General features: G+C 47.0%; 1 protein-coding gene across 6 annotated transcripts; it reads right to left on the reverse strand.

Moving 5' to 3' along the window:
• Nucleotides 1–295: 295 nt before the first annotated feature.
• On the reverse strand, nucleotides 296–27,114 carry TMOD1 (tropomodulin 1). 6 transcript variants are annotated; one of them, XM_058864796.1, is made up of 10 exons: nucleotides 26,949–27,114; nucleotides 16,569–16,732; nucleotides 14,589–14,745; nucleotides 11,187–11,306; nucleotides 8,208–8,297; nucleotides 7,626–7,756; nucleotides 5,965–6,072; nucleotides 4,264–4,407; nucleotides 3,681–3,825; nucleotides 296–504 (listed from the first exon to the last, which is right to left on the reverse strand). In XM_058864796.1, exons 2-10 carry the CDS (start codon nucleotides 16,686–16,688, stop codon nucleotides 440–442), a joined length of 1,080 nt encoding a protein of 359 aa, XP_058720779.1. In that variant the 5' UTR covers nucleotides 16,689–16,732; nucleotides 26,949–27,114; the 3' UTR covers nucleotides 296–439. The 6 variants fall into 6 exon arrangements, with proteins under 6 accessions (XP_058720779.1, XP_058720774.1, XP_058720777.1 ...); XM_058864791.1 differs by having other exon boundaries at nucleotides 5,956–6,072; XM_058864794.1 differs by lacking the exon at nucleotides 26,949–27,114 and adding an exon at nucleotides 26,738–26,887 and having other exon boundaries at nucleotides 5,956–6,072.
• Between the last annotated feature and the right edge of the window lie 173 nt (nucleotides 27,115–27,287).

The raw sequence follows: 27,287 nt of genomic DNA on the forward strand, positions 1-27,287 counted from the left end.
AAGTGCTTGTTAAACTAGTTACTCCTCTGTAGTTACTTGAGGTCAACTTCAAAAAAAAAAATTAAATAAAGTATTTTTTTAATACTTCTATAATTTGTGTGAAACAATTGTATCTTTCACTCATGCATACCACATCCTAACTTTATAAAACACCGTGCAGTAAGTTTATAGAAAAATTAATCCCCTTTAACGCTGGATTGTACTCTAAGCTGAGGTTGTGTAGAATTGACACGTTGGCTTGAGTAGTTTCCAGCTCTACAGAAAACATCAACAGTCCTACTGGATAAAACCTTCATAAAAACTACAGCCACTATTTAATTTCAACTGTTAGTGCATAAAACAGAACAGAGGCACCACAAATACTCTGTCAAGGCACTTAATGCCTTTAGATTTCCACAGTGTAGCACAGATCACTGGGAATGACCTCCACAGCCAGGAACTACACTCCAGTTCTGCACTTGGGAAAAATAGGCCCATTCACCTCTGCAAGTCTTCTCTTCCTCACTGAAAAAGAAAAGAAAAAGGAGTCAGTCATGGCAATGGGATAATGTGAATGGCAGGCTTGCCTTAACAGCTGTAGAAAGGAGCTGAGAGATCTACTTTCTGCCAGGAAAGAAATAGAATAGCATCAGCTTCTGAATTCCTGCATTAAGTAGCCAGCACAGCCTTACAAAGTAAAATCAAGGAAGATGAGGTTTTTCTCTCTGTGCATTTTTAAGGCCAGAACCTACTTGCAGCCTTACCGCCCTTATTCTGTAGTTAATTATATTTCACAGTTTGTAACTGGACTTTGGCCAGCACATCATCTGACTGCTGGAGAGACAGCAGGAAACGTCAGTTTTTCCTTTGCTAGTTTTTCAAATTAAAAATCCGCCTTTTCAAATAAATTAATTAAAAAAAAAAAAAAAACACAAAAAACCCCCACCAAACCAAAAACAAATGAACAAACAAAAACACACAAAAAGCCCCCCAAAACTCTTACCATGAGTAATTTGGCTCCAGTCCTCTGATCATGGTTAACATAGCCAAAACAGTCTCATACCTAGTCTTAAAAGTTCATTTATACCTCTTGACACCTAGTCGTGACTTTCCAAGAAAGGTGTGAAAAAAAACCAACACAGAACAAAATTGTATAAAGAGGATGCAGAAGTTAGCTCAAGAGGATGAACATGAAAGTCTTCACAGTCAGTTCACACAGAGCATCTCAGGGAACAGAATCTATGGGACCAAAACCATGTTCTGGTAGCATCAAGTGATAGGCAAGAAAATTGGAGCAGAGGACAAGAGAGCTATTGCTGATAGGGAGGAAAGGAAAGTTTTTCTTTACTTATACACTGTCCAGGTGTAGAGCTGAGATGCTATTGCCAGAGACCATCAGACCAATGAATACGAGCTGCAAACAAGAACCAATGCAGATCTTACTGGTCAAGGAGGCAAAATACACAGTTCCTACATGGAAGGCAAGTAGTGTATTCGTCCTGTTAACAGCAGGAACAGTCAAAACACTAGATTTAAAATCTACGAGCTGGTTACTTTGAATGCCAGGTGCTGCAGTCATTAAAAACCATGCTCTGTTCCAAAGGACAGAAAATAGCAAGCCTTTGCGAGGTGCCCCCTGCCCAGGGAGGCAAAGATTTGGTTTCAGATAAGCACTGGAGAGGTGTGGCTTTAAAGCCCAGAAAGAGTGGATTCCATTCCTCTGCCTCAGGGCCCTGTGAGCCCAGGAAGATTTGCTCCACCCCAAACCCCTCCTGGGGTGGCAGCCCAGGGAGCTCTGATTGGGTTTGAGCCCCTGGGGTTTCTCCCTTGCTGTGTTCCTGTTAGTTCCCGACCTTAAACTCCACCCCGGTTCTGTCCCACAGAACCCATCACCCTGCCTCTGTTTGGGGCTGTCTCCGGATCGGTTCTGTGTTGAATAAATGGTTTACTGAGCAGAAGCCCGTCTCGTTGGGAGTCCCATGCAGGTCGCTGGTAGCTGTGGCCTGCCTGGACATGATCCTGCAGCCCTAGAACGCAACAAGCCCTTCCCAGTGCAGTGGTCCAGTGACCAGGTGTCTTAGGTTGCAATGCAAGATGTAACCAAAAATATGTATTCTATTACCATCTGTTAAAACCAGGTGAGGTAGTGTTCATCTTTTCCATGACCCATCCCTCATAACCCCAGGGGGATCTCTTCTGTTAATGGGCCAGCTGTTAAAACCAGATGTGGCAGTGTTCTTTATCTCTTCCAGTGTTCTTTATCTCTTCCACTGCCCATCCTCCCTCCAGGGGAACATCTTCTGTTAATGGGTTGATAAATAACTGATAAAATTACATCATGCCATTGTGAGATGATCCACTCAGGTGGAGGAACCAAACATTCTTACCTGGACATAGCCTGAGATTCAGAACAACCCAGTCAGCCTTTCTCCACTGGATTCCCAGAGGAAGTCCAGAATGTTCTACATCACCACTGGACCTTCAGAGGAAAACTACACCCTTCTACAGGATCACTGTTTCAACAGAACCACATCTGTCACTGCAGGAGGACTGCAGCCACTGTTTAATTGGACTGTTACCAACACCCTGATCAACAGGGTGTCAGGTTGTACTCTGACTGTCAGTGGTTTTCTTTTTACTACTGCATTTTTTAAAAAAATTTCCCTATTAAGTTGTAGGTCTTCTGGGTTTTTTTTTAAATTTATATACTAGTAAAGAAATGTTATTCATACTTCCATGTCTTTACCAGTGAGCCCCTTAATTTTAAAATTATAATAATTTGAAGGGAGGGGGTTTACATATTCCATTTCAAGGAATGCTCCTGCCTTCTGTAGCAGACACCTGTCTTTTCAAACCAAGACACCACATACTGAGTATTTTGTGTCATCCTCGAAGAACTGGCACATAGCCCTGTGCTTGGCTGTGCTTCCTAGGAGCACAGCACCAGCTGAAGCAAGATTAGTGTTTTTTAATTTGGTTTTAACACACAACAAATTTTTATTATCTGCCTAGCTCTGACAGCTGCTGAGTACAGCGTGGTGGGTGTGTTAGCTGCATTCAGCACTGCTCTGCTGGCCTGGCTTCCAGTGCTCTACATAGCTTGTAGCCAAGCAATGGAAAGGCTTTGCCATGTGCTTTGGCTGAAATGGCAGTTTGCAGACTTGCCCACATTTTGCTTCACAAGCACTTCTGATCACTTCATTGAGGGTATACAGATAACTCAAAGCCACGTGGCTTCCCACATATCCCTAGAAACAGTTTCTGTTTGTTTTGCTGAAGGGGATGGGCCAAATCTTAACGGCTGTCAAAGTTCAACTCGACTACTTTTCATCTCCTTGTTGAAGTGGGAATGAAGCTGGAGGAAGACAAGCGGTTGGCAGGAATCACAAATACTAGCAGCTCATAGCCCATGTGCCACATGCTGGATCACAAGCTCTACTGAACCACATCAGCAGCTCTCGCTCTTTCCCAACAATACCCACTGTGATTGCAAAAAACACTGCCTGGCTGACAGCAGCTGCAGTAAGGAAACAGCTGGTGAAGGCTGCCTTCCTCCCTGAGGGGCAAAGCATCATCAGGCCCTTCAAGAGGCACATTCTAATTCATACACATCTTTAATGTGAACAGTTCTGCCCTAATCTCAGCAGGAACTGCCCACAGGACCATCCCATGTTTCCCAGCTTGTGGCCGGCCTGACTCACCCAGGTCGTTGTTATTCATCATGGCATTGGAGGCGCGAAGCCGGGGACCTTGCTGGGTGAAATGGTACCCAAACTTCAGCAGGGAGGTGTTCTTTTCCAATATGTTTGCGATTTCCATTTCTACTTTGTTGCCCAAGGGCTGACTCTTTTGAAAACAGAAAACAGAAAAGCAAGCTGTTCAGGCTAGAGGGTGATTCAAATCAAGCAGTTAGAAGGAAAGGGTGGAGATTGCAGATCTTTCTCTGGACCTGTGTCCATTTCTGACTTGGAGCTGGTAAAACAAACCACTGGTCTGTTCCTGTGCACACACTACAACTGAGAGGCTCCAACTCCTCCAGCAGACATTCTCAGATGTCCTTTTGCCCAAAGACTTTATTTCTTGGACAGATTAGCAGCTAATGGACATCTGAAGAAACCAGGATTTTGATCTCTCAGTCAGCTGACTTGGAGTTCCCCGTAGCTCTGCTTCTTCAAGCTCTGGGTTTCTTGGGGAGCTGCACTTGCCCCTGTATCACTGCACACTCAGATCCCCACACACAGGCCACGTTCACCTGACCAGAACTGTCACCCACACACGCTTTACCTGGTTGTCAATGCGCAGCTCCACAAGTGACGTGTTGCCCTCGAGTGCTTCAACAATAGCCAGGATCCCAGACCCAGAAATGAAGTTTGACTCCACATTCAGGCTCTTCAGTGTGCTATTGACCTTCAACATTTCTGCCAGGGCCTGTGGTCAAAGGTGGGCAGGAAGAGCTGGCAGTCAGACAGGCAGGGGCAGAGCATCACAGGGCAGCAGGGTGCTCCCTCGCCTCCAGAGTACTCCTGGAGGATTCCATGTGCTGTGCAGTTTCACTGCCACCAGATGGAAGTGCTCTTTGTGGAGTGAAGGGCATTCCCTGCTGCTGCAGAGGGATTCTTTAACATGAGCATGCTGGAGGCCACAGCAAAACCACAAGCATGGACAAGTACCTGGGGCTACCCAAAAGGCGATAGTCCACACCTGCAGCTGCCCTGTGACAGCTTCATCCATCCCTCTTCTGAAAAGCCAGCATGATTTGACAAGGATGCTGGCCAGCACTGACCCTGCCTCCATTCTTGTGAGTCCCTGCCTGCACTGGACAGGGTTGAGATGCTTCCCATTAAAACATGCAGAGAGAGGAGCACCTGTCTCAAACAAGAAGGGATGCTCCACATCCAAGGTGTCCTCCCAAGCAGCATCACAGCCATATAAATAATTTTTGCTTCCCTTAGTGGGTAAGACAAGAAGTGGCTGGAATGCTTGCAATGCCCCAAACCTGATTAGATCATGTCACTTCAAATAAACTGCAAGGGAGGATCCATCTACATCATGAAATAAAAGGACCAGAAGGTGATGCTCATATGGCAGGGCTGACCTGCACCCACAGCACTTAGCCCCACAGCTCCCCTAGCCCAGCACAGCACCCCTCAAGCTCTGACACAGTGCCTGTCCTGCCTGCACAGGCTTTTTCTCCAGTCCAGAGTGCCTCGAGTAATATAAGAGCAGTACTTGCCCTCAAGAAAGTTTCTTTTTCCAGCAGGAAACTGGTGTGCACGTGTTTGTGTGTGTTTGTGTGTGTCTGTGTGTGTGTGTGTATGTGTATAGCTAGGCAGGGGTAACCTGGGTGACTAAGAGGAAAAACTGACTGCAATGATGCTGGAGAATAATGCAAAGATGCAGCCTCAAAGGCAGCATGAAAGCCAGGTAGAATGTCTGGCTCCTCTCTGTGTCCTCACTGATACTTAAGATGGCTCACAGCAGCCAGAAAGACCCATTATCACCTACAGAGGTCACACACTAGGAGATACAGAGTTCTGCTTCTGCACATGTCTGCACTAAGAATATATGAGAAAGAGCTGGAGCAGAAGTTTGTCAGGGGAGCAGCCAGTGTGCACACCTTCGTACCAACAGAAACAAATCTCCAGGGAGAGAGACAAACTGCTTTTAGAAGATGCCACTAGAACATCTGTTGTTGTCTCATGCTCCTCTTCCAGGAGATACTAGAGAACAAATACGAGACTGCATGGATTGATTAAAGGACTGCACCTTGAAACCTCCTCAGATGAAAAATTAGGTGAAGGAACCAAAGCCTGTCTTGTTGGTTTCCAATAGTGCCCCTGAAACTGAAGCACCTGCAGCAAATAGCCAGAGGTGTAGAAACATGACACAAGGTGCAGAAGCAGTCAGACAATAATGCTGAAAATACCTTGCCTGAGAACAGCTCCTGTCACATCAAGGGGATGATGAAGTACTCACAGTACTTACAAAAGCAACAGGATCATTGCTCCGAGTCCCAACTATGCTGAACTTCTTCACGTATGTGTTGTTTTTCAGTGCTTCTGCAAAAGCTTTTAGGGTTGGTATGGGAATATTCTGTGACAAGAAATGCAGAAAGCATGTGTTAGGCAAATCATCTGTATGCAATGAATATGCAATACATGTAAAAAGATGCGTTTAACTTCTCATCAAGGTCAACTCACCAAATGCACTGAAGTAATTTGGGAAGGGGTTGAAAAATGTTTTTACAAGTTCTCTTGCTATAACCAGCATGTTCTAAGAAGCACAGCAATGTCTTCATCCTATTTTTTACTCTGCTGAAAGCTCACTGCCTTGATTTGAAGCCACATCTCTGCTCTTTAGTTGCTCAGAAACTCAGCTACCTACAAACACAGGCATTGTGGGGATGTGTGTAACCAGGATCCATGAGCCTACAAAGCACTGCTCCTGCGATGTCTGATACAAATGGCAGCACTGAGACACATTCATGTCATGTTCAGAAAATTTCCACCTATGGGAACTGATCCAGAAAGGCCTGAAATGATCTCCTTGTAACACAAATCACAGACACCCCTGACTGCTTTATACATCTTACAGGCTAACATTTGCCATGCTATGTCTCAGCCCAGATAAAAAGAAATCCATGCTGCTTTTTCTGAGCTCCTTCAAAATCAGTATTTTGAACTTATGAAGAACTTTAGATACCCTTTTCAGATGTGCAAATTTTTACCTAAAATTATAAGTGGCATCCTCACCTTGGACTTCTTGCCACACTATTTGGATCCCACCATGTGGAATCATCTGTATTCAAAGTCATCCACAGAGCTGTAACATGGCACCCGGCAGCTTAGAATCTGCACTGTCACTCCCCAGTTCTCCAAACCCCATCCCAAAGTCATGAGTTCAATACACAAAAATAGTGCCTGCCTGCCAGATCCTTGTGTCCTCAAGGGACGGCATCATTAGCCTGAATCAAACACATTGAAATAAAAATATTTCTGTTTTAGAAAGGTGTGGGTAGCATGGCAAAAACGTCTTTGATATGCACATGCAGTTAACCATGTTCTTGCTGTTTAATTATGTCATCATTTAACAGACCCACAAAATAGAAACTGCAGTGTATGTATGTATGTGTCCAAAAGGCAACATAAGAAGTGGTGCTATGTCCTGACTTGCCTTCTACGAGAAGTGAAAGAGTCCACAGAAGGGATGAGTGGGAGATAGACAAAGACACCGGTAAGAATGGTGACTTCTTCACATTTTCATGGCAAGTGTCTGGATTATGAAACCTTTTTTCTCCCATCATATTGTATATCAACATGCCCTCCACTGTCTAAGTCACTAAAGCAACCTAAAATGGCTTTAACCAGACAGCCAGTTTTCGGTCTCCCCGAACTATCCTTGACACAGCTCCATTTTTCCAGGCACTTAGAGGAATCCACCTGCTACCAACCTCAGGCCTTTGTCCCACAGCAGGTAACAATCCATTCTGCTGCCTACAGTGGAGATGGGAAGCACTGGTGTTTCTTGTCTGGCTACATTCGGTGTTATGATACTGCTCTGTGCAGAAAAACAGACTCAGTGTCTGCTTCTGTGCATCAGATACTTAGTCTTGTTACTAAGAGAGGAGAGTAGAAAGGAGCAGATACCATAATATTGTTAAGGTTGACTTCCTCAAGGTCAGGATCATTGCTTTGTATTCGTTTCAGAGTTTCCTCCACATCTGTTGAGTTTGGCTCCTCATCAGGAACTGGTTTGTACTGTGTAGGCTTAATCACACCTGCAAGTGAAAAGCAAGATGTGAAAATGAAAGCACCCTTAGCAGCACTATCTTTTTTTTGAGTGTGTTCCTCTTCTTCCAGAAGTGGAGAGATGGAAGCATGAGAGAGAGATGGAAACATGGGAGATGGAAGCATGACCTGACAAACATTCATGAGATGAGAAGCCACCCAGCACAGGACAGCCAGTGCCTGCTGCTATGTGCTGTTAAGGTCCAGATCTGGGTGACAGAAGGCCCACTGCATGCATGGGGCTGTCCCTTGCTCTGGCTCCCAGATGGCACCAGGGAAGTGGCTGAGACTACACTGGCTGGCACAGGGCAGGGATGCATCAGAGATGGCCCCAGCAATCACAGGCTGCTCTGACATGCACAGCTCTAACCTCCCACCTAAAAATAATTACCACTTTGCCTCTGATAGCAGCTTCAAAGCCTGCTAACATAAATCACTTACTGTTAAGGCCTTCTTTGTTCACGATGGTGCTGCTCCCCAGTGCCTCATAGTACTGCTGGTTACTCATCAAGGTGTGCATGCCAAGGATGGCTACAGAAATAGGAGAACATGACTTATTGCAGGCTCCAGACCAGGAAAAGATACAGCACACTACCTTTCCCTGTGCAAGCATAAAAAACATACAAAGAGAGAACAAAGCCCCTCAGCTGACATAAATATACAACAGTGCTCCAGAGTGCTCTCTTGTTTATTCCAGGGGAGTCTGATCCATAGAAGAGGAACATCATCTCATGGACAACAAACATTCAAAGCTTCCCGGTAGCCTACCTGACTCAGCATCACATAAAAACAATGAGGAGAAGACAGGAAAAAACTCAAAAAAATTCCACCAGTAAGCTTTAGTATAAATGGCCTAGTCCAGCAGAAGCCTGCACATCCTCATCACGCTTGCTCACCAGGCATGTGCCACACAGTTCCACAGCCCAGTTTTGGAGAAGTTTTAGAGAAGAGCTGTGCCCCACATGGACCCGACCCCAAGGCAGAAAGGAGGTGGCTGTCACCTGAAGCGCAGCAATGCACATTGTGTTTTCACTCAACAGCAGCCTGGGGTTGGTATATCTGAACTTGGTATATTTGGAAGGTGACACTGTGAGAAGCTATAGCTCTGTTGGATTGGTCAAAATGTAGAGGGTGGTGGTATGAACACCATTCAAATGCTGGAAGAGCCCAAAAGCCAAACTCAGCCAATTTGTGTCTCTCAGACTCAAGGCTGCAAAGCCAATATGAAAATGGAAATGGAACCATGTCTGGGGGCTCTGGTGAAATTCTTGGCAGCTGCAAATCACAAATAAGAAATCAGTGGCTTAGGAACTTTTGGATAAAGAGTTTGTTTCTAAAAATAATCCTGCTACACACAGGAAGATCAAGTTTGAAAATAAACTGATCTTTGAATCAACAACTTTTTGTTTTTAATAGCTATATGACTTTCTCAAGAAAAATGCAGATACATGAATAGTTGCTAAAATGGACACATTTGAACAAGTCTTGGTCTCGGGATAGACTCAGTCATAAAAATAACAAATTTTTCCCTAAAATCCAAGCACACCACCACAAAGGCACTTCTTAGATTTGTTTGGTACCAGTCTGTTACCATGTTCTGTTGCTTTGGTCAAGAAGGGCTGGAATTTGCAGGAGAAAAGCATCCTTGAAGCCCAGCACAAGAATAGGATCTGTTATGGTGACAGCTCTTCGTGATGCTGTGTCTGGGTTGCACAGGCTGGACAGCCAGCAGCAAAGTGTGTCAGTGAACTTCCCTATGGCCACCAGCACATTCCCAACTGGATCTCACAGAGCCAAGCAGTCTCCATCTGAAAGTCTTAGTGAGGTTGAGCACTTCAAGTTTGTTTGTTTGTATTTTAGCTGGCCCTTTGTCATTTACTTGCAGATGGGGTTTTCAGGGGTGCAACACAGCTTGGAAAAGTAATTTGTAGGCTCAGCATTTTGGTAGCACAGATAGTTCCAAAATCACAGCTTGTTTGGATAATGAAATCTCCCCAGCAACCAGGAGTGTGAGCATCTGGACTGCGGAGAGAGGCAAGGATCTCCTGTAATGACCATGCATTTTGGGGGCTCAAGTTTGTGTTGGCAGACAAGAGTGACACACTCTAAGTTCAGTGTTTATGGTGTATTCTCTGAAGGAACTCAGGCTTCAGAGCAAAGACACCCCTCGTCTATCTCCCTCACCTGACCAAAGGCATGGGAGCCCTTCCAGGGTTACTGGGGACCACCCTCCTGGCCTTGCCAAGGAAGGGATGCAACACACCACAGCTCACAATGACATCTGCTAAGCAGGCAGGAGCAAAATGAGCTCCTGCTAAATGAATCCTGCTAAACAGGCAGGAGCAAGGCTGTCACTGTCAATATTGAGATTTCAGCACAATTTGTGTCACAGCAGTACTCCTGCTCCCACTTAAGTGTATTCTCCCAGAAACTGTAGAATGAGCTCTCCTGAACATCATTTCTTTGGGGCAATAATTGCTGCACAGATCTGGAGCTTAGAAAGGCAGATTTTATAGGTTAGGGCTGTATAGGACTCAAGGATCAAAAGTAAAAAAGCAAAATCCAGAGATGCAATGCTTTGCCAGGGTACATATATTTGGGAGCGTTAATGCAGAAACACATTTCTAAGCCAAAAGATGGTATTATTATGTAGAAGATGTCTAGTTGGTGTAGTTATTCTACAGACTTTGTTAATGACTTCCAGCAAGAAGGATACTGCTAGGAACTATGGAAACCTGAAGGAGACAAAGCTGGAAGAAGAAGCCAGTATCATTGAAATATTCACTGACTGCTCAACCAGCAGAGCGCATCTGAGCTTCATTAAGGATCATGGGGTGTCCATGTGTTCCTTTGGCCAAGGCATGTCCTATCCCAATGACAGAGCTAAGCCCACACTATGGGCTTCAGCAACATACCAATATTGTCATCTCACTGTCTGACAACACAAATCACGAGAAATCCACCACTTAAAATGTGTTGAAAAACTCCTTAATAACCACCAGGCATGAGTGCCCACTGAAAGACTTCCATAACCTGCCAGATGCTTTAACTGGTTGCACAAGAAATCCAGCTCTCATTGGGTCTGCTTGACTGTTTCCTACAATTTGGTTTGAAGAAAGCTGTGCTCTTGAATGTACAGGCTGGAATTAGCAACAATCACTGGTAGAGACAAAGGAAGAGATCAAACCACATACTGTTCCATAGATAAGCCCTTCTTCTTCCTCCTCAGCTTTAGTCCACACTCCTGAATAAATCACTCAGGCTGACAGTAACTTTTTTTAACAAGTAAATAAATTCTGCGAGAACTGACAGCATTTAGATACACTGGAAAAAGTGCAATAGCTCACTTCACACAAAAGAACAAAATAACCCCTAGAAGTTCAACAACTTGCACCCCCAATTACTGTGAAAATACTTTACCAGCAATGTCACAGAGCTCTGCATCAGAGGCATTAGCAAGAGCTTCCTCCAGTTCTGGCTCAAGAGTCACACTTTCCAAAACAGGATCCATCGGCTTCTGCTTGGGAATCCAAGCTTTCCCTATAAACGCAAAGCAAGGTCACTCTCAGTATAGCTACAGCACCCAGTTCACAGCTACCCTTGCAGATGCATTTCCATGCTGTGAGATTTGAAAAGTAGAAAGGACAGAGGGGGCACAAGAGAGAAATCAGAAGAGAAACGGAATCCTTTTCCATCAGCTTGGTCTGAGTCCTGCTGCGATGTGAATGGAGAGATGTGCCCGACAGGGGCAGCTGCAGAGCTCAGCCCTTCCACCAGCACAGCGTCTACAGAACCCAGCAGCACGCTGGTACAGGATGGTGGCTGTTCACAGCACAGCACTCAGAAAGCCGTGCACAGCCTGACCCTGCAGGTCTTCACTTCTTCAAAGGCTGCACAAAAGGGGTGGAGGTTTGCCAGCACCCAAGAGAGGACAGTAGCCTGTACCCAGCACTGTGCAGGATCAGTCTTGCCATCGAGATGCCTCTTGCTGCTAGATCCAAGTGCCTGCTGGCAAGGCAGATGGCACATTAGTCCAAAGAGGGTGGAAAAGAGGTGGTAGAATGCCCTGGCAGCAGGCAGGGACAGCACTTCAGTGAGCGTGGGATGCAAGGAGGAGCAGGCTTAGGGCAGCTGGTCTAGCTCAACCCTGTTGCAAAGAGCATGCCAGATGGAGACCCCTGTGCTTTATCTCTCTGGACAGCAAAAGGTCAAAAAACAGGCCTATTCCCTACAATTCAAAGGTGCAAATCTACAGGTCCAGCTGGTAATGCAAACTTGTCATCTTAGCTTTTTCCTAAGGGCGGTGCCCACACGGACCAGAGACTGGAGCTTTGAGGGCAGTGGGCTCCCTGCCAGTCCCCCCATCCCACTGCCCCTAGTGATCTCTGGGAAAGCCACAGCCCCTTCTCTGCCAGAGCTGGCTGCATCCCGGGAGGCATGGGGCTGATGGCCCTGCACAGCTGCTCCCAGCTCCTCACTGCTCATGCTGCAATGGGCAGCAGATTCTTCTCAGAGGCAGAATGGTCAGGTCTGGGATTTCACAACACGGCACCCCCCTGTGACTGCCCAAAAGAAAAGAGAGAGGCTTGTGATATTTCAACATTCCACAGCAGGGAGCAGTCTTCTGGGTAAATCCAGCACGGCTGGGACAGGGATAAGAAGACTCTGGAAATATTTTGGAGCAGTCTCCTCCCCTAAAATAGTCCCGGATCACTGCAGAGATAACGACTGCAAAAGGCCTGGCCTAGCATGCCAGCCAGGACTATTTTTGTCACCTCTCTGAAACCAGAGTCAGCGGCACCAAAAGGGAGAAACAATCCTGCTGCTCAGGCATATGCAGAAAGGGGCTAAATTTAGCCTCAAGGAAGAAGCAACTGCACCTCAGGGTCTCCTGGGACAAAATGGAGGCTGCCATAAACAGCCTTTTGCTCCCATCCTCTCCCTGTGCGCTGCCACTCTGACAGAGAGGGCAGGAATCTGCCTCCTGGGACACAGCTGCTTTCACAAAAATAGGCAGAATGTCATGTGCCTGCACAGCCAGGCATCTTCTGGGTACTCAGCAGCAAAATATCTACCCTGGCTTGGTGTGGAGATCTGGAGCCCCTGTCCCACCAGATGCATGACTGGGCAAACTGTACCATCTGATGTGTGCAGCACCACCAGGGAACACGAGAAACAGGGCAAACTTAATTCTGCTGTCATGCAGTAACTCCTTCTGACACCTCAGTGACGTCAGAATTTCTGGGGTTTAATTCTAGTTTAATTTTAATTACCTAATTTCAGTCAATTTCTAAGTTTTAGAGTTTTGTATCTCAGTCGTGCTTTGTTATAAGATGGAACTTTATATTGTGCGTGCATGATGATGACAATGCATGACACTTTATGTCATAACACAGTATGTCTGCACACCCCAGCTCCCACACTGCCCAGAAGCATGGCCAGGGAGAGCACCTCCCATGGCAAACTAGTAAATCACCCTATAAACTGCAAACGTAGTGATTTATTTACAGCTTCATTACAGGGTGAATATGTAATTTACCATCTCAGGCTCACAGTCAATATAAGCAGCATCTTCGCTCAAGAGTGTGTTACAAATGAAAATATATTTAATACATTTGAAACACCTCTGACTCCTGGAGCAGAACACTGCTTCTATCTTCTGGGCTAGCCAGGTGGGTAAGCAGTACTGGACTGGGGCACATCTGAAAGGTATCAAACCAGTCTTCCTGATAGTACTCAATTTACTCATTTACTTCCCTCAAGGACCGCTTTATTTATTTATTTATTAAAAATCTAAAACTAGCTCCTCAGGTTTCATTAAATGAACAGATTTTACACAAGCTCTTTCTGAGAGAGCTGTGTGGGTCAGTAAGGAGGCACCTTTCAGAAAGGCCTCAGCTAGGAAATGTGCTCGTATGCCCACATTTTCATGTTCTTCTTTTTTCATACAGGGCGACTGTTAGTATGAATGGTACACAAGCAGATCTGCTGCAGGGGGATCGCAGTACAGAGGAGGACACAAGAGCTGAAAAAAGCTGCTGAGAAGCTCCTGGAATGCAGAGGCAGGGATTGACCAGATCATGTCCCATGTCAGATGATATTCAGAGTTCTAAAGGGAGCAAGAAAGTCACTTGGATAATGGGTCATATACAGAGGGAAGAACAGCAAAAGATGCCAGAAGGAGAGGAAAAGAAAAGAGGCAGAGGAAAACCCCTGCTCACAGGCCTCAGGGCTATGCAGAGCAGGAGTGCAGCAGCTGCTGCAGGGGATGGTGCAGGAAGACAAACAAGCAGCCTGCAAGAGACTGGGAAACAAGGCTGGGATTGTCAAGACATGATGAAAACTAGATGGGAAGTGCTGGGCCTCATCACAGCTGTGGAGAACTGTGGAGTTTCTCTGCAGTGAGAAGCTCACAGTGTCAGGATGGAGTGTGAATGGCAGTGGTGAAACATGGAGCTTAACATGAGGAATTCACAGGGGAACAGGGCAAGGAGAAACAAGAGAAGATGGCGGATGATTTCTTTCCCCACTCTCTGCCAGTGACATAGGAATGGGAGAAGGCTGCACAGTGGTATAACTTCTGTCCAGCACTTAATATATCAGGTGGTGCCCAAATCAGCAAATACAGAGAGGAGACCTCTTGGGCACACCCTGGTTTATCAGCCAGCCCAGGCTGGGGATAGACATCAGAGAGAACAGATTTATCACCCCAGTGGTGTCAAAAAGAAGTTCCTTCAACACAGGTACAACACAGCCCTTCTGCCGTGCACCCACTGCACCTTCATTGTGATGCACCCAGCATGGTGCAAAGGATGACCATACCTCTCTTTTCGCCCGTGAAAGGAACCAAGTCTTCTCTGTCTTTAATGTCCTTTGCCTGCTTTTCTAGGTGGGCCATAAGTTCCTCCCTTTTGAATGGGCCAGTCGGTGGCTTTTGCGTCTGATCCCGCTGCCTGAGCCCTGCTGGCAACAGCGCATTCTAGACATGGAGGTGAGAAACACGGGTTATCTCTGCAGGCCACAATCCCCATCCATCAAACATTGTCCCATCTACACTTCCCTCACTGTACCACTCTTCTTCACACCGTTGGACAATTTTCTTCTCCTTGTGTCAAAGGTCATCTTTATCCAGCCCCACTGATTCCCACATCATCCAAGACATGGATGCTCCTTCCCCGCTTCAGTTTCAAATGCTGCTCAGTGGATGTTTCTCTGCAACATCAGCTCCAGCCGTTTCTTTCTGGAGGCTCTCAGCCATCTTCCCCTCTCTATATGAGTCTGTCCAAGTGCCCACAGTGTCCCACGTATCCCAACCAGTATCAGTTCAGTTAAATCCCATGATTTGTCACAGAGCAGGTCAGAGAGTTGTGGTCGTCTCTTCGGCCTTTCATAATGGATCACAAAACTACAGAGAGGGTCTCACAGATACCACTTGGTAGCAGAGCAAAACCCCTGTGAACTTGAGCCTTTTTTCAAGCTGCCTCCTTGTTATTCAATCACATAAGCCACCACGGGAAGTTGGTTGGTGCTTGACACATATGGCACGTAAACACCTGCTTATATTTAAATATAGAACAGCCTTAATGCAGTAAGTAAGACTATTCCCAGATTTGACACTAAGCATGTTCTTTAAAGCTTTACTGGGTAGAAGTCAACATTTACTTTTTAAGACATCCAAGGTGATGCTGAACAAGACACAGATTTTTTCCATGTCTACCTGATAAAAGTAGTTCTTTATAATTTATATTTGTATCAGCGAAAAGCCTAGGAAGGAAAATTACTAATAGGAAGAAGTTAGACCCAGGCAGCCTTGGAGGACAACATACAAGTGTGTGAATTGCACGAGCAGGGAGGCATAGGAGACATCTTGCTTCCACAGGCTTCATGCTGTGAGAGGCAACTATGCAATTTTCAAGCAGACTACACCTGCACTGATAGATGTCCATAATTATTCTACTTTTCTTCATCTTTCACAGAATGCTGCCTGACTCTGTGTCTTCTGAGGTAGCTGTAATCAGCCCATAACCAGCTTAATCCTAGGAACTAGCTTGCCAGCTCTCAAATATTTTCCTGCATTGCAATTAAAAATACTGATGATGCAATCTGCACCACCCATCACTTACTCCAGAAACACTAACTGCATGTTGCAGGAACAATTTCTCACTTGGCAGTGCCCAAGCTCCTCGAGTAACATTGGCGTAAGCCAGAGGCCTGCCAGTTGGCTCTGCACATCCCCTGCAACAGGACAGTGCTGGCTCCAAAAACCTTTCACCAGCTTGGCACCAACAGACCCCATGTTTGCATGCTCCTGCTGATGCTAGGATGTTGCTAAAAATAATCTGTCCCACTTTTCAAAACTCTGCGATTTGGATTTCTGCCTAAGTGGAGGAAAATACAGGCCATTTGAAGTTTGTTACAAAAAACCCAAATCCAAAACACCAACCCCCCCCCAAAAACCCTCAAACCAAGCAACTCGCAAAACATTCCCTCTAAGGTAGCCTGATTGGAAACAGAGATCCATTTTCCACAGGATTACTGCCCTGCACCAGCACTGGCTCATATTGCTGCTGCAAGTCACAGTTGCTTGTCACACTGGGAAAAGGGCAGGAAAACAAAGACACACATGTAGCCTGTGCTTCCGATGGCAAGAAATTCTTCCATGTATCTGCAGCAGTCTCCTCTACTCTTGCACCAAGTACAGGCTCTGCAAAGGACCCCACTGAAATACAGATTACTAATGCAGCCCACTCCCCCACAATTGCTGAGATTCACTACCTAGTGTCTCAGTTTAAAATTACTTACATCAGGATCCAGCTCTTCCAGTTCATTCTCTAACTTCCTGAGCTCCTCCTCTGTCAGTGCTCCAAGGATCTGATCTTCATCTAGGTCTCGGTATTTTTCTAGCTCCTTTCTGTAAGACATCTTAGAGAAGTGTCGTGGATCTCACTTTTATGGTGTCACAGAACCTGATATGAAAACAAGAAGCGTTAACACTGAACACATGAAGCATCATGCTGCAACCTGCCTGGTTGGGCAATACTCAACACCCCAGAGATGCAGATTTATTCTTAAAGCATAGCTGATTTCAAAAGATTACTCAGGGCCCCCCATTCATATCCTACACTCATGTAATCACCCATGGATGTGAGAGTGGAGCAACTCCAGTAACACATTGCCCCATCATGGATTTATGGGGCAGGGCTGAGGCAGTTCTTTGTACAGGACCCTGGCTAGTAGGGATGTCTTTCTGCAAGCAGTACTAGATGTTAATGAAGCATCCTAGGCATTTATTTCTTTGAAGGACAATAAACCAGAACTCATAAAGTATGCAGCTCTCATACAAGCCCCCAGTAAGCACCGCCCTGCACATGGCACTCCAGATAACACTGTTACCAGATGGGAAAACAGATTTGTAGTGCCACTGAGTACCTCTGAGCCCTGAAAACCCCCACGAGGCTACCGTGCATGGCACTTCTTCCCATGTTTTAAAGCCACAAGGAGATCAGGAAGTATTATCCACTCAGGTTCAGGAGGCTCCCAGTTAAATATGCTATTTAGTGACCCACCTTTTCTGAGACAACACATGTTTGCACTGCTGCCAGCTAAGCAGCTGACCTGTGTGCTACTGCACGTTCTAAACCAATCCTTCAGGAAGAGAAGTAAATGGGCTATCTGGATAATCCCTGCTGACCCCAAGGTTTGGCCCGTGTCTCCTAATGCAATGTGCCATACACAATCACATGTATGTAACTAGACCTTTGCAAGCAAAAAGACTGCAGAGACAAAGGTCACTGTGTTTAAAGTGTGCAGGTGGTTTAAAAGCACACTCAGCACAACACACAAAAGTGTATTCAACTCTGCTCTTTTGCTGACAGTCCCCTTCTGCTCTACAGTGCTGTCTGTACATTTATATTTTTTTATTTTGGCTGTTTTTGTAGAGAATACTGAGTTCTAGATAATTTAAAGTGACTTTTCTTAAAGTTTTGCTATTCTTTTGAGTGACATTAACATTAAAAATAACATCAAGGCCTGTGAATTTTTCAGGGAGCCAAACATCTTTTGAGTTTCTATACATGGTCTCTTCAGCTCCTGTGGAGCATCAGAGCCCTACCCTGAATCACATTTCTGCAGCTTTGCTTGTCCCCTCTGGAGAGATTATGCTCTTATGATCACTCTTCATTAGTGGAGAAGTTTCTTTATACAAGTTACAACAGAGCTGCTGTTCCAGATAGGAAAATTATCTTTAGCTTGGTCACAAAAGGGCACAGTAATGCACACATGCTTGCTCAACAGCAAGCCCTTAAATTTAGAAGCTGTCATCTTGTCAGACGCTTGGTTCCCCACGAGTGTGATGGCAATTCCTGGATCACTCACATTCCTGCCACTCACCACTTAGGAGGTGAAGCATTGAGGAGATGGTGCCTTTTTGATGGGAGAAACAGCCCCTGAGGCTTCCTCAGCTGGGAACTGAGAGGGTGAAAATCAGCTTTACACTGGGCTGGTTTGCTTCAAGCAACAGCCATCAGCCTGTGGACACCGGAGCCGAGGGCAGCCAAGAGGGTGGAGAGGAAGCAGGAGCATTGTGGTTCAGTGGTTCTGCCTGAGTGAGGTGGAAGGAAGCCCACAACCCTGTGCTCCACGAGCGCCCTGCAGCCCTCAGTGCAGGGTTCCCTGTGCTGCCAGGCTGGTGGGCAGCAGACACACCCCGGCCAGCCTACGAGCCATGTCCAGCAGCTCAGCCCCTGCAAGCCTGCCCTTCCCACTGGCATAGAGGAGGGCAGAGCCTTAACTGCAGTTACCCACAAACACTGATGTGGGACATCCTAGAAAAGCAGCCTGGACTCAGGTCTGGATATGTGCTGTGCTACTGCGGCTTTAGATTGCAGTGCACGAGCCATGGCTAGCCTGGATTTCATATGCCATATGTAGTTTTGACCATTCTTATGTAGAAGGAGCTGGAGTTAGAACCAAGAAGAAAAAAGCAGAGAAAAACCCACCCAGGGCTGCTAAATTCTCTATAATGCCTTAAAATACCTACACCAGCCACACATATGGCAATATCTGTCTTGGCTACGTGAGGACAACTATTCCCAGAGGCAGCCACAGACCTTTCCCAGGAACACAGGCATGACTGCAAGCAGGGGCCTGTCGGGAGCAGAGTGCAGCCCTGCAGGGTGACCTTGTTGCGTCCATCCAGAAGGACAGAGATGTCAGCACCGAGAGGCAAAAGGCAGGACAGACATGGGATGTCAGTGCACACAGGCAACGCTTCTGGAAAACGCCTCAGGTTTCAAAGTATCTTGCAGAGATATGAAGCTGGGGCTGCATATAGCAAAGGCCCTGAGGGTTGAAGACAGGTGCAGATCCTGCTGAAACGCAGCTGAAATCTTCGTGGGGAGAATTCAATTTGCTACACACCCCAAAGAGAGGTGCTGAGGAGCACAGTGCCCTCCCAGACTTGCTGGTGCAGCCGGACAGCGCTGGCACCTCGCACATCTCCTGCAGAGACTGCAGTCTGCACGCTGCGAGGACTGCTCGTCAGGAGCACCAGCCTTGCCCGTGGCAGCAGGACATTGTGTACTCCTCCCCTGCCTGCAGAACCAGCCGTTCAGCATTGTGTCCTCCAGCACAGCCTCCAGGACCAGTATGTTCGCTGGCTCTCCCTTATCTCCACATCCCAGGCCTCTTCTACCCTATCTTGCTAATGAGTGCTGGGAGAAAAAGCAAACCAGCCCATCTGCTGTAAATGGCAAGAGGGTTTTGAACTGCCAGTGATAAGAAAGCAGGTAAATTCTGCCTAAGTGTAATCGTTTTCTTTTATACAGACTACTGAAACACCCACCATCACAGTTCTCCCTGACTTGTGCCAGACTACAAGCATGGTTTAACACAGGTCTCACCTTCACCTGAGCTCAAACTAAACAACAAGATCCTTCAGCACAGCTTGAGTTCTCGCTCTTTTTCATTAACCCTACCACTCTTCATTCAATCAACTAAGAAAGCATGACAAAAGTGCAATATACAGATACTGCACAAAACTGACACTGTTGCAAAATTAAGTCCTCAAAACATTGGAATTCGTATAGATTACAAAGATAACAAGATATTAGGTCTCTTTGTTTGAAGTACTTGTCAGACACGTGGGAAGACAGCCCAAGCACTTGCACTTGGGGAGTCTGAAGAGCACACAGGCTGGAATGCACAACAATCATTAAAACTGTTAAAGGAGAAAAATTTAACTGGATGTGAGATAATAAAAGGTCATCTACAGGGAATATTGCTCTCATTATGAATACAGGGTGAAAAAACCCCAAACCAAACTAAATGACATTTCTAATCATGAGTGGGATAGAATAGTTTCTTTCTGAAGGGTTCAAAAATGCTGAGCAAACAAATCAAAAGCATCCTGTGCGACAGTGGAAATAATCCTTCCCCAGTGCTTTGCACTGGTACAGCGCCCTGCAGCACCATGACCTTTTTCGGGTGCCGAAACCCGAGAACAGCACTGACGTCTGCACAGGGAACCGGTGGAAACCCATCCGGCAAAGTGGCCCACGTGGGCCCACTGTGTTTCACCCCCAGCCGAGGGCAGGCATCAGGGCTTGGTTGTGTTCTTCAGGTGGGCGAGCAGGGAGGGCAGCAGCAGGGCTGCAATGGGCTTAGGCTACAGCAGGCTGCTCGGGGAGGCTGCAGAGCAGCACCCATCCTGCCAAGTCAAAGGGTCTGCTGGCTTATCCCCCCGTGATCCCATAGCCCCAGGAAAAAGGACAAACAAGGAAGAACTGGGTAAAGCGACAGGAACAGCAGCAAGACAAGTTTCAAGAAAATACAAAAATGTCACAGTGAAAGGCACAAATGCTGTGTCAGGCACGCTGTGTGACACATCTGGTGCATGCTGTGCTGGGCAGCCCAGTGCTTCCCTGCACAACCTCCTGTGTGTACCAGCATGCCAACACCAGGACAGCACAGAAATCACTTCCTTTCTTGAAAAACGGAGGGAGAAAGAGCAAATAACTTCAGCAAAGGTGCAGGAATTTCCAGGGATAAATTCTGTTATCAAGCCAACCCTGACTGGGCCTCTGCACAGGCTGCAGCATGCCCAAGGCTCAGCACGTGGGAGAGTTTGGGGCATCCCTGGTCACTGCCACACCGAACAACCACCAAAAGCAGAGGACAGGAATTCTGTGTACTCTGTCACACAACGAGAGCCACGCCTGAAAAAATTAACATCTTTGTCCTAGACAACCCTTGAATCTACTGCAAAACCTTTTCTGTGCTCTGAAACGTGAAAATAGACCATGAGGCTTGGGTTTTAGGATAAGGAGGTAGCCAAGCGTGACCAGCAAGCTATTGATGATTCTTGAAAAAACTGCCAAGTTTGAAGGCAGAAGCCTTTTCAGGATGAAAGCTGTATTTAAGGGGTAATGAAAGCAAGAATTCATGGCATGAGGGATGGCTTGAAAACTGTTCCTGTTTGACTCACACAGGATTTTGATTTATGAATTTTTTTTTTTTTTACAGCTTAAGTATAAATCAGAGTCAAAGTTCTACCAAAGAGCTATTACTTTTGCAGTATAAAAATAACAAACCAGTTAGTATCAACCATCCCCCCTATAGTTGCTACAGTCACCTTTTTTTTTTATTTTCTTTGACTTGCAGTATAACTTAAGATAAATTCTGGGCTCTGAGTGTTTTTTGAGGGGGGAACTATACATACCTCAAGCAACCATTTCCTATAAATTTAAGAGAAGCTAGGTACTTTCTGTGCATATACTTTAATCTCAATGAGTCACCCAGGTGCAGGTCCAAGTGCAGATGAGAGGAACAAATCAGCTCCAGCTGGTTTCTGTTATGTGGTCAGTCCTCTGACAAACCTTAAAGCCAGTAGCTAACAAAGTCTCTAATGAAGGACTCAGACCCTAATTTCTTGAGAAGGTGCACATGTGTGCAAAGGGTCTGTCAGCCTAGAGATCTCCTTTGGCTGACAGGCAGGAAACGACGGAGAGCCGGGGCACTTGCACCGTGCTTTAAAGCAAGGCAGGAGGTACCAGAAGCACTCAGAGAAGGGGTAGCTGTTACACACGCAGTGCTGGAGCAGACACAGTGGGGATGTAGAGATGAAGGAGACCAGTCCACCAAAAAGTGAGTCTCTGGTGATTCCCCGCTCCTGGGACAACTTTCAAACCTTAAGCTTGCATCCCAACATCACTGGGTGCTGGTAACTCCATGGTCAACTCTGCTTTTTGCATCACTGAGCAACCAAACATAGCCAGGTCCCTGCAGTTTCAAAAAATGGCCAACAAATTATGACCAGATCCAGTAGCAACACAGGGATAGACGAGCATCAGCTCCTAATGAGACCACATCTAAAAATGTGAATTTATGTGAATTGTGCAAAACCCACTAGGAAATCAGAGCAGAGGAGGAGTTGGATCCATCCCCAGTGTCATCATGGTCACAACCATACACAACAGAAGTCTTCACTGCTGGGTGCTTGTGACCACTATTTACCCTGCTCATGAGGGAAGTCAGTGCAGGTGTGCTGGTACAGGCGTGTCTCCTGCCAGCACACAGGTACAAACATCACACCTTGGCCCCACTGTCCCTTCTCTTGGAGACACAACCAGAGTGGCTTTGCAAGTGACCACAAGCCCTGCACTTGAGGTACAGATATTCAAAAGTTTACTCCACTCCAAATGAACATGGTTCTCCTTAAAATGAAAGGAGTATAAATGCCTAAGGCCAGTCCTTAAAGGTAAGGGCCTCCTGCACATTTCTGTAGATCCCTTTTCAAGCAGATCTCATTTTCTAGTCAGAGAGGAAAGCATCATTTTAGCAAGCCATAAACACACACCCAGGCTGCAGCATCAAGCACTGTTGGCCTGCTTGGGCTCTGCATCACCACCTTGAATGTACAAGATGATGAAAACTCTTGTCAAATCTACAGAAGATTTTTGATAGACTCTGCTCTGGGCTTGGAGACACTTTCTGCATTAGAAAGTATCTGGCCAGGAGACCCAAATGAGAGACTTGAAGGGGAACCTCTGCTTAGCACCACTGAGAATGCAGCTGGGATGCTGCATGCAATTTGAGGTCCACTAGTAGAAGGCAGGTCTTTCCAAACTAAACAAGAAAAGGGAATTGGACTTATTCAGCCTGGAGTGGGGAAGGCTGCAGAGGGACCCAATTGAAGTTAGTCATGTGCTGCCTAAAGGGAAATTACTTTTAAAGAAGAAAAAACAAAAATTCATGTCCTGGATGAGGAGAGTGAGTAAAGTAAAGAGAGGGGATGGTGAGAAGCTCCACCATGTGAGATGTAGAAAGCAGAGCACAAAATCTCATTGCTCCAGGCAAATCAGCCATCAACAAGAAAGACTGAGGCACTCTCAGCCTCCCTGCAAGAGGCTCATACTTAAGGAAATACAACAGCCAATCTGCTGTCCCTTTAGGAAATTCAAACTTCTCCAAGGAAGATCTAGGTTTCCTCCCAACTAGCAACTCTTAATCTAAGACATCCTGAAATTCATATTTGAAAGGGAACATCTGGAAGAAGGCATTTTGGGTCTATCAGAGTACATGACTTCTGACTCTTGAAGTGACATACCAGTCATGCAGAACATGTAACACTACCTGGAGTTATTGTAACCACCCAGTCTCCTGCAGCAGTGAAGTTCAATAGGCCATAGGCAAGACTTACTGATGATGCAGCTTCATTCCCAGTCAGAGCTGACATTCCCATCCTGGCACTTGACCGCTCCACAGCAAACAGCTTGTTGTCTGAGGTCATGAACACACTAGGGAAGGCTCCTTGTGCTCCAGCTAAGTGACCTCTTCCTTTATCCACTAGTGCTGAGGAAAGTCTCACACTGCTTGCACTCTCCTCAGTCTTCTCAGCCCACCCAACTCCTAACCCGATATCCAGAAATTGCCTGTACCTCCTGGCTCTCCTCTTGTCCGTACTCCTGCAGCCTGCAAGCCACACAACTCAATATTGGCTCTCACCCGGCGGTCTTCCTCATCAGCAAATAGCCTTAATGTTTGGTGACCAGGCCAAGATCTGCCAAATCCCAAATACAAAGCATCCCAGCTGTATTTCCCCCACTTTACATATTTTTAAGACACACTTGTAAACACAGTTATGTGTTCTCCTATTTGGAGTGAGGTTCTGTCATGCACCTGGCATGCACTCAGTTGCTTAATTACTAATCCCTGTGAAAAGCATGTGGGCACACTTGAGTCATTAGTGACACTCTGCACGCAGTTCCTGCTCTGTAACTTGAACCCTTCCACTTGGCAGCTTCACAGCCAGCACAGTCTCCTCTGGAAAGTGACCCTGGGTTTCTTGCCTGAGTTTCTCTTAGTCCTCAGATGGACACCCCTGTTCCTGTGGCACACTCTAGTTCTGCAGGGAACCTGATGGGTGCATTGTGAACATAGGAGCAGAAAGGCTCTTGTCTTGCACTGAGCAGTGCCTCAGATCCTTAGACAGGTAATGGCCATGTCCCATAAAAGAGCCCTGCCAGACTGTCAGAAGCCAAAGCATAGTGAGCTGTTAGTAACACATGAATGTCTTCACAGCCCAATCCCACCCTGCTGCTAGTGTGGCTGAAGCACAGGGAATGGCAGTGAAATGCCCCACCAAGATGCTGCCAATAAGTCCCAGACAGGTTAATACTTAATTAACACTGAAGCAAAATGAGCACTGTTCCAAGACCAATGAGTATTCAATGTACAGTGTGCACCAAATCTGAACATGGTACTTAAGAGAGGCAAGACCCTCACACAATCACATAAGCCCTTCAGAAACAAAGAAACCAGCTCCAGCTGGGAGAGCTACCAAACTGCACAGAGCCTAAATGGTGGAGAGCTCTGGGGGAGCATCACTGCAACCTTGCTTCCAAGCTTCTCCCTAGGCTGCTGCCAGCCAGAGTATCTTGAAATGTACAGACTTTGGTCTGACCCAGGATAGCCTCTGTTTATCTCGTTCACCATGAAGAAGTAGAAAGAATTCCCTCCCAGGAGGGTGATACACTCCAAGGCAAGGCTTCAGGGAGGATTTGCAGCCACAGGCCATATGAAGCCAGAACCTCCCTATCTGAGGAGAGGTCTGTCTGCTGTGAGCTGGGGATGGGCTAGAGAATCACTCACCCTCCCATTGTGTTGCATCTCTGTGCCTAGGACCATGAGGGTATTTAGCACCATGGAGTCATGGAACACAACTTTATGTCTGGGCTGCTCCTTCCAAGAGGCTGGTAATTTTACCAAGTGAAGACTTGATTGATTTTGTCTGCAGGTCTCTGCCTGAACAGAGAAGTGAAGGCAGTCTTCCTAGCTCATGATGGGCAAATGACTGTCAGCCATAGAGAAAAAAAATCAGAAGGCAGATCACTGCCCTGAGCTTTCACAAAAACTCCACACACCTGAAAAACAGTGAAGCAGCACACAGAAAAGTATAATAATTCATCTGCAAACACTACAGACAAACACACATAGCTCTGGGGAATAGGAGCCATGCATCTGGCAACAGAGGACTGGTACTTCTTACAAAATGTTAATTCAGGATGTTTTGTAAAAATAAATCAAATGGTTCTTTGGGTGAATGAAAGTAAAACTTGGGCAAAGAAAATCAGGAACAAGATAGACCAGACAGTTTCCATATCTGTTTGGCTTTCCCAAATACACTATAGGGGGAGGGGGGTAAGCAACAGATTTCCAGAACTATGCAAAACCACAGTATCTGGAGAAAAGGCAGCAGACCGTCACAGCTGAGAAGTGTGTGGAGAAGAACAAGATGAGTCAGGCTGGAAAACAATGCAGTGCTGAAGGAGGAGTGGGGGAAGAGCCCTGACAGGGGGAAAACAGAGACTTTGAAATGAGAAGCAGTGAGCCTGTGATGCAGTGTGCTTGTTGGAGTACCCAGCTGTGAGTACATTAGGGCAACAGGTACAGAGGCTGTCAAGAGACAAGAACGCAGACACTTCTACATCACTGCAAAAGGCATTTGGCTCTGGGGACTGCAGTGCGAGCAAGATGGTTCTTGGCTTTAATGTTGTAGCCCAGTTCCTCCTTTAAAGAGGGTAAAAGAGCTCACTACTATAAACTGAAATTTATAGTAGGGGTTGCATGCCCAAAAGGCTTGTCCAGTATTTGTTCTATCAGGTAGTCTGAGAAAAGGTGCCACCTCTCAGCACAAATTTTGTCTCTTTGATGAGAAATTAAGAAGTCACTCTTGGCTCCTGCATGATCTGGCAGGTTACACATGAGAAAGGGGTTTTAAAAAAAATATTAAAAACACTTAAAAACAACCTCAGTCACATGGCTGAGTACCCTGGCTCAAGGAAAGATGGAAAGCACGTAGAAAGGACCTCCACATACGGGTAGAGCAGCTGGCGCTGAAGGGAGGCAGAGGGCAATGGATTCTGCCCAACAAACCCTCTATGACCATTTAAAAAGCAGAGGGCAACATATGAGCACAAAAGTGGGGACAGAAGCTGTGCCCATCTGAGTGAAGAAAGACTATCTTCGAGATAGGCAGTGCCTTTCAAGTCAGTGACTTTCAAGCCCCAGAAAGTAGGATCAAGGTAAATACAACACACGGCCGCAAGGAACCTTTCCGCCGATAATTTCCGCTTTCCTTTACAAAAGCAGCACAGCTTTTCCATTATATAGAAAACCATCCCCTAAAAGAGCTCCCTGGATCACAAACGCAAGCAAAAGCAGTAAAAAAGAACTCTCGGTGCCCTCTGCAACCCACTCAGCGCCATGCAGAGCCCCCTCCCCTCACCGTGCCAGCACCGCCGATACCCGCCGGGATTTGCCGCGGACACGCGTGAGCGCTGCCGGCTGCCATGCATCCCAGTGCCTCCACGGTGGGCCTGCCCGCCGAGGGGCACGGCCGCCCGGAGCCCGGAGACCCCCGGCTGCCGCAGCTCCCGCCGCCGGCTCCGCGCATCCCGGCGCAGCGCTCCCACCTCCGGGCACGGCTCCCGGCAGGCAGGCAAGTGTGCAGGCAGGCAGAGATTCAGGCAGCAGGGAGGCGACCCAGCACCAAGCAGTTCCCTTTCCTGAGAGCTGCCCGGACGGCAGCGGCGGCCGCTATTTCTGTCGAGCCGGGGACGCGCGGTGCCGGACAAATATTCTGCCCCGATACGAGCCGGGCCCGCAGCCCCTTCGCCCGCTTACCGCACCCGTGCGCCGTGCAGAGCCGAGCCGAGCCGAGCCGAGCCGAGCCCGGGCGGCTCGTTCTGGCCGCGCCGGCTCCGCCGCTGCCGGGGGCGGGGGTCCGGCCCGGCCGCGGCCCCGGCCCGGCCGTCACTCAGCGGGGCCGGCCCCGCCGCCCCTCCCGGCCGAGAACAGCTGCGCCCGGCTCGGCGCCCGCCCCGGGACACGGTTTGGTCGGTCCTTACTCTCCGCCCGCACTCGGGATGGCAAGCGCGCTCCCTCCAGCCCCGGGGCAGCTGCGGAGCGCTGCGGAAGGCGGCAGCAAGGGCAGCATTTGTTTCCAAAGGGTCTTTCCTGCTT

The sequence above is a fragment of the Poecile atricapillus genome, chromosome Z, assembly GCF_030490865.1.
Source record: "Poecile atricapillus isolate bPoeAtr1 chromosome Z, bPoeAtr1.hap1, whole genome shotgun sequence".
In the NCBI taxonomy this organism is placed as follows: Eukaryota; Metazoa; Chordata; class Aves; order Passeriformes; family Paridae; genus Poecile; species Poecile atricapillus.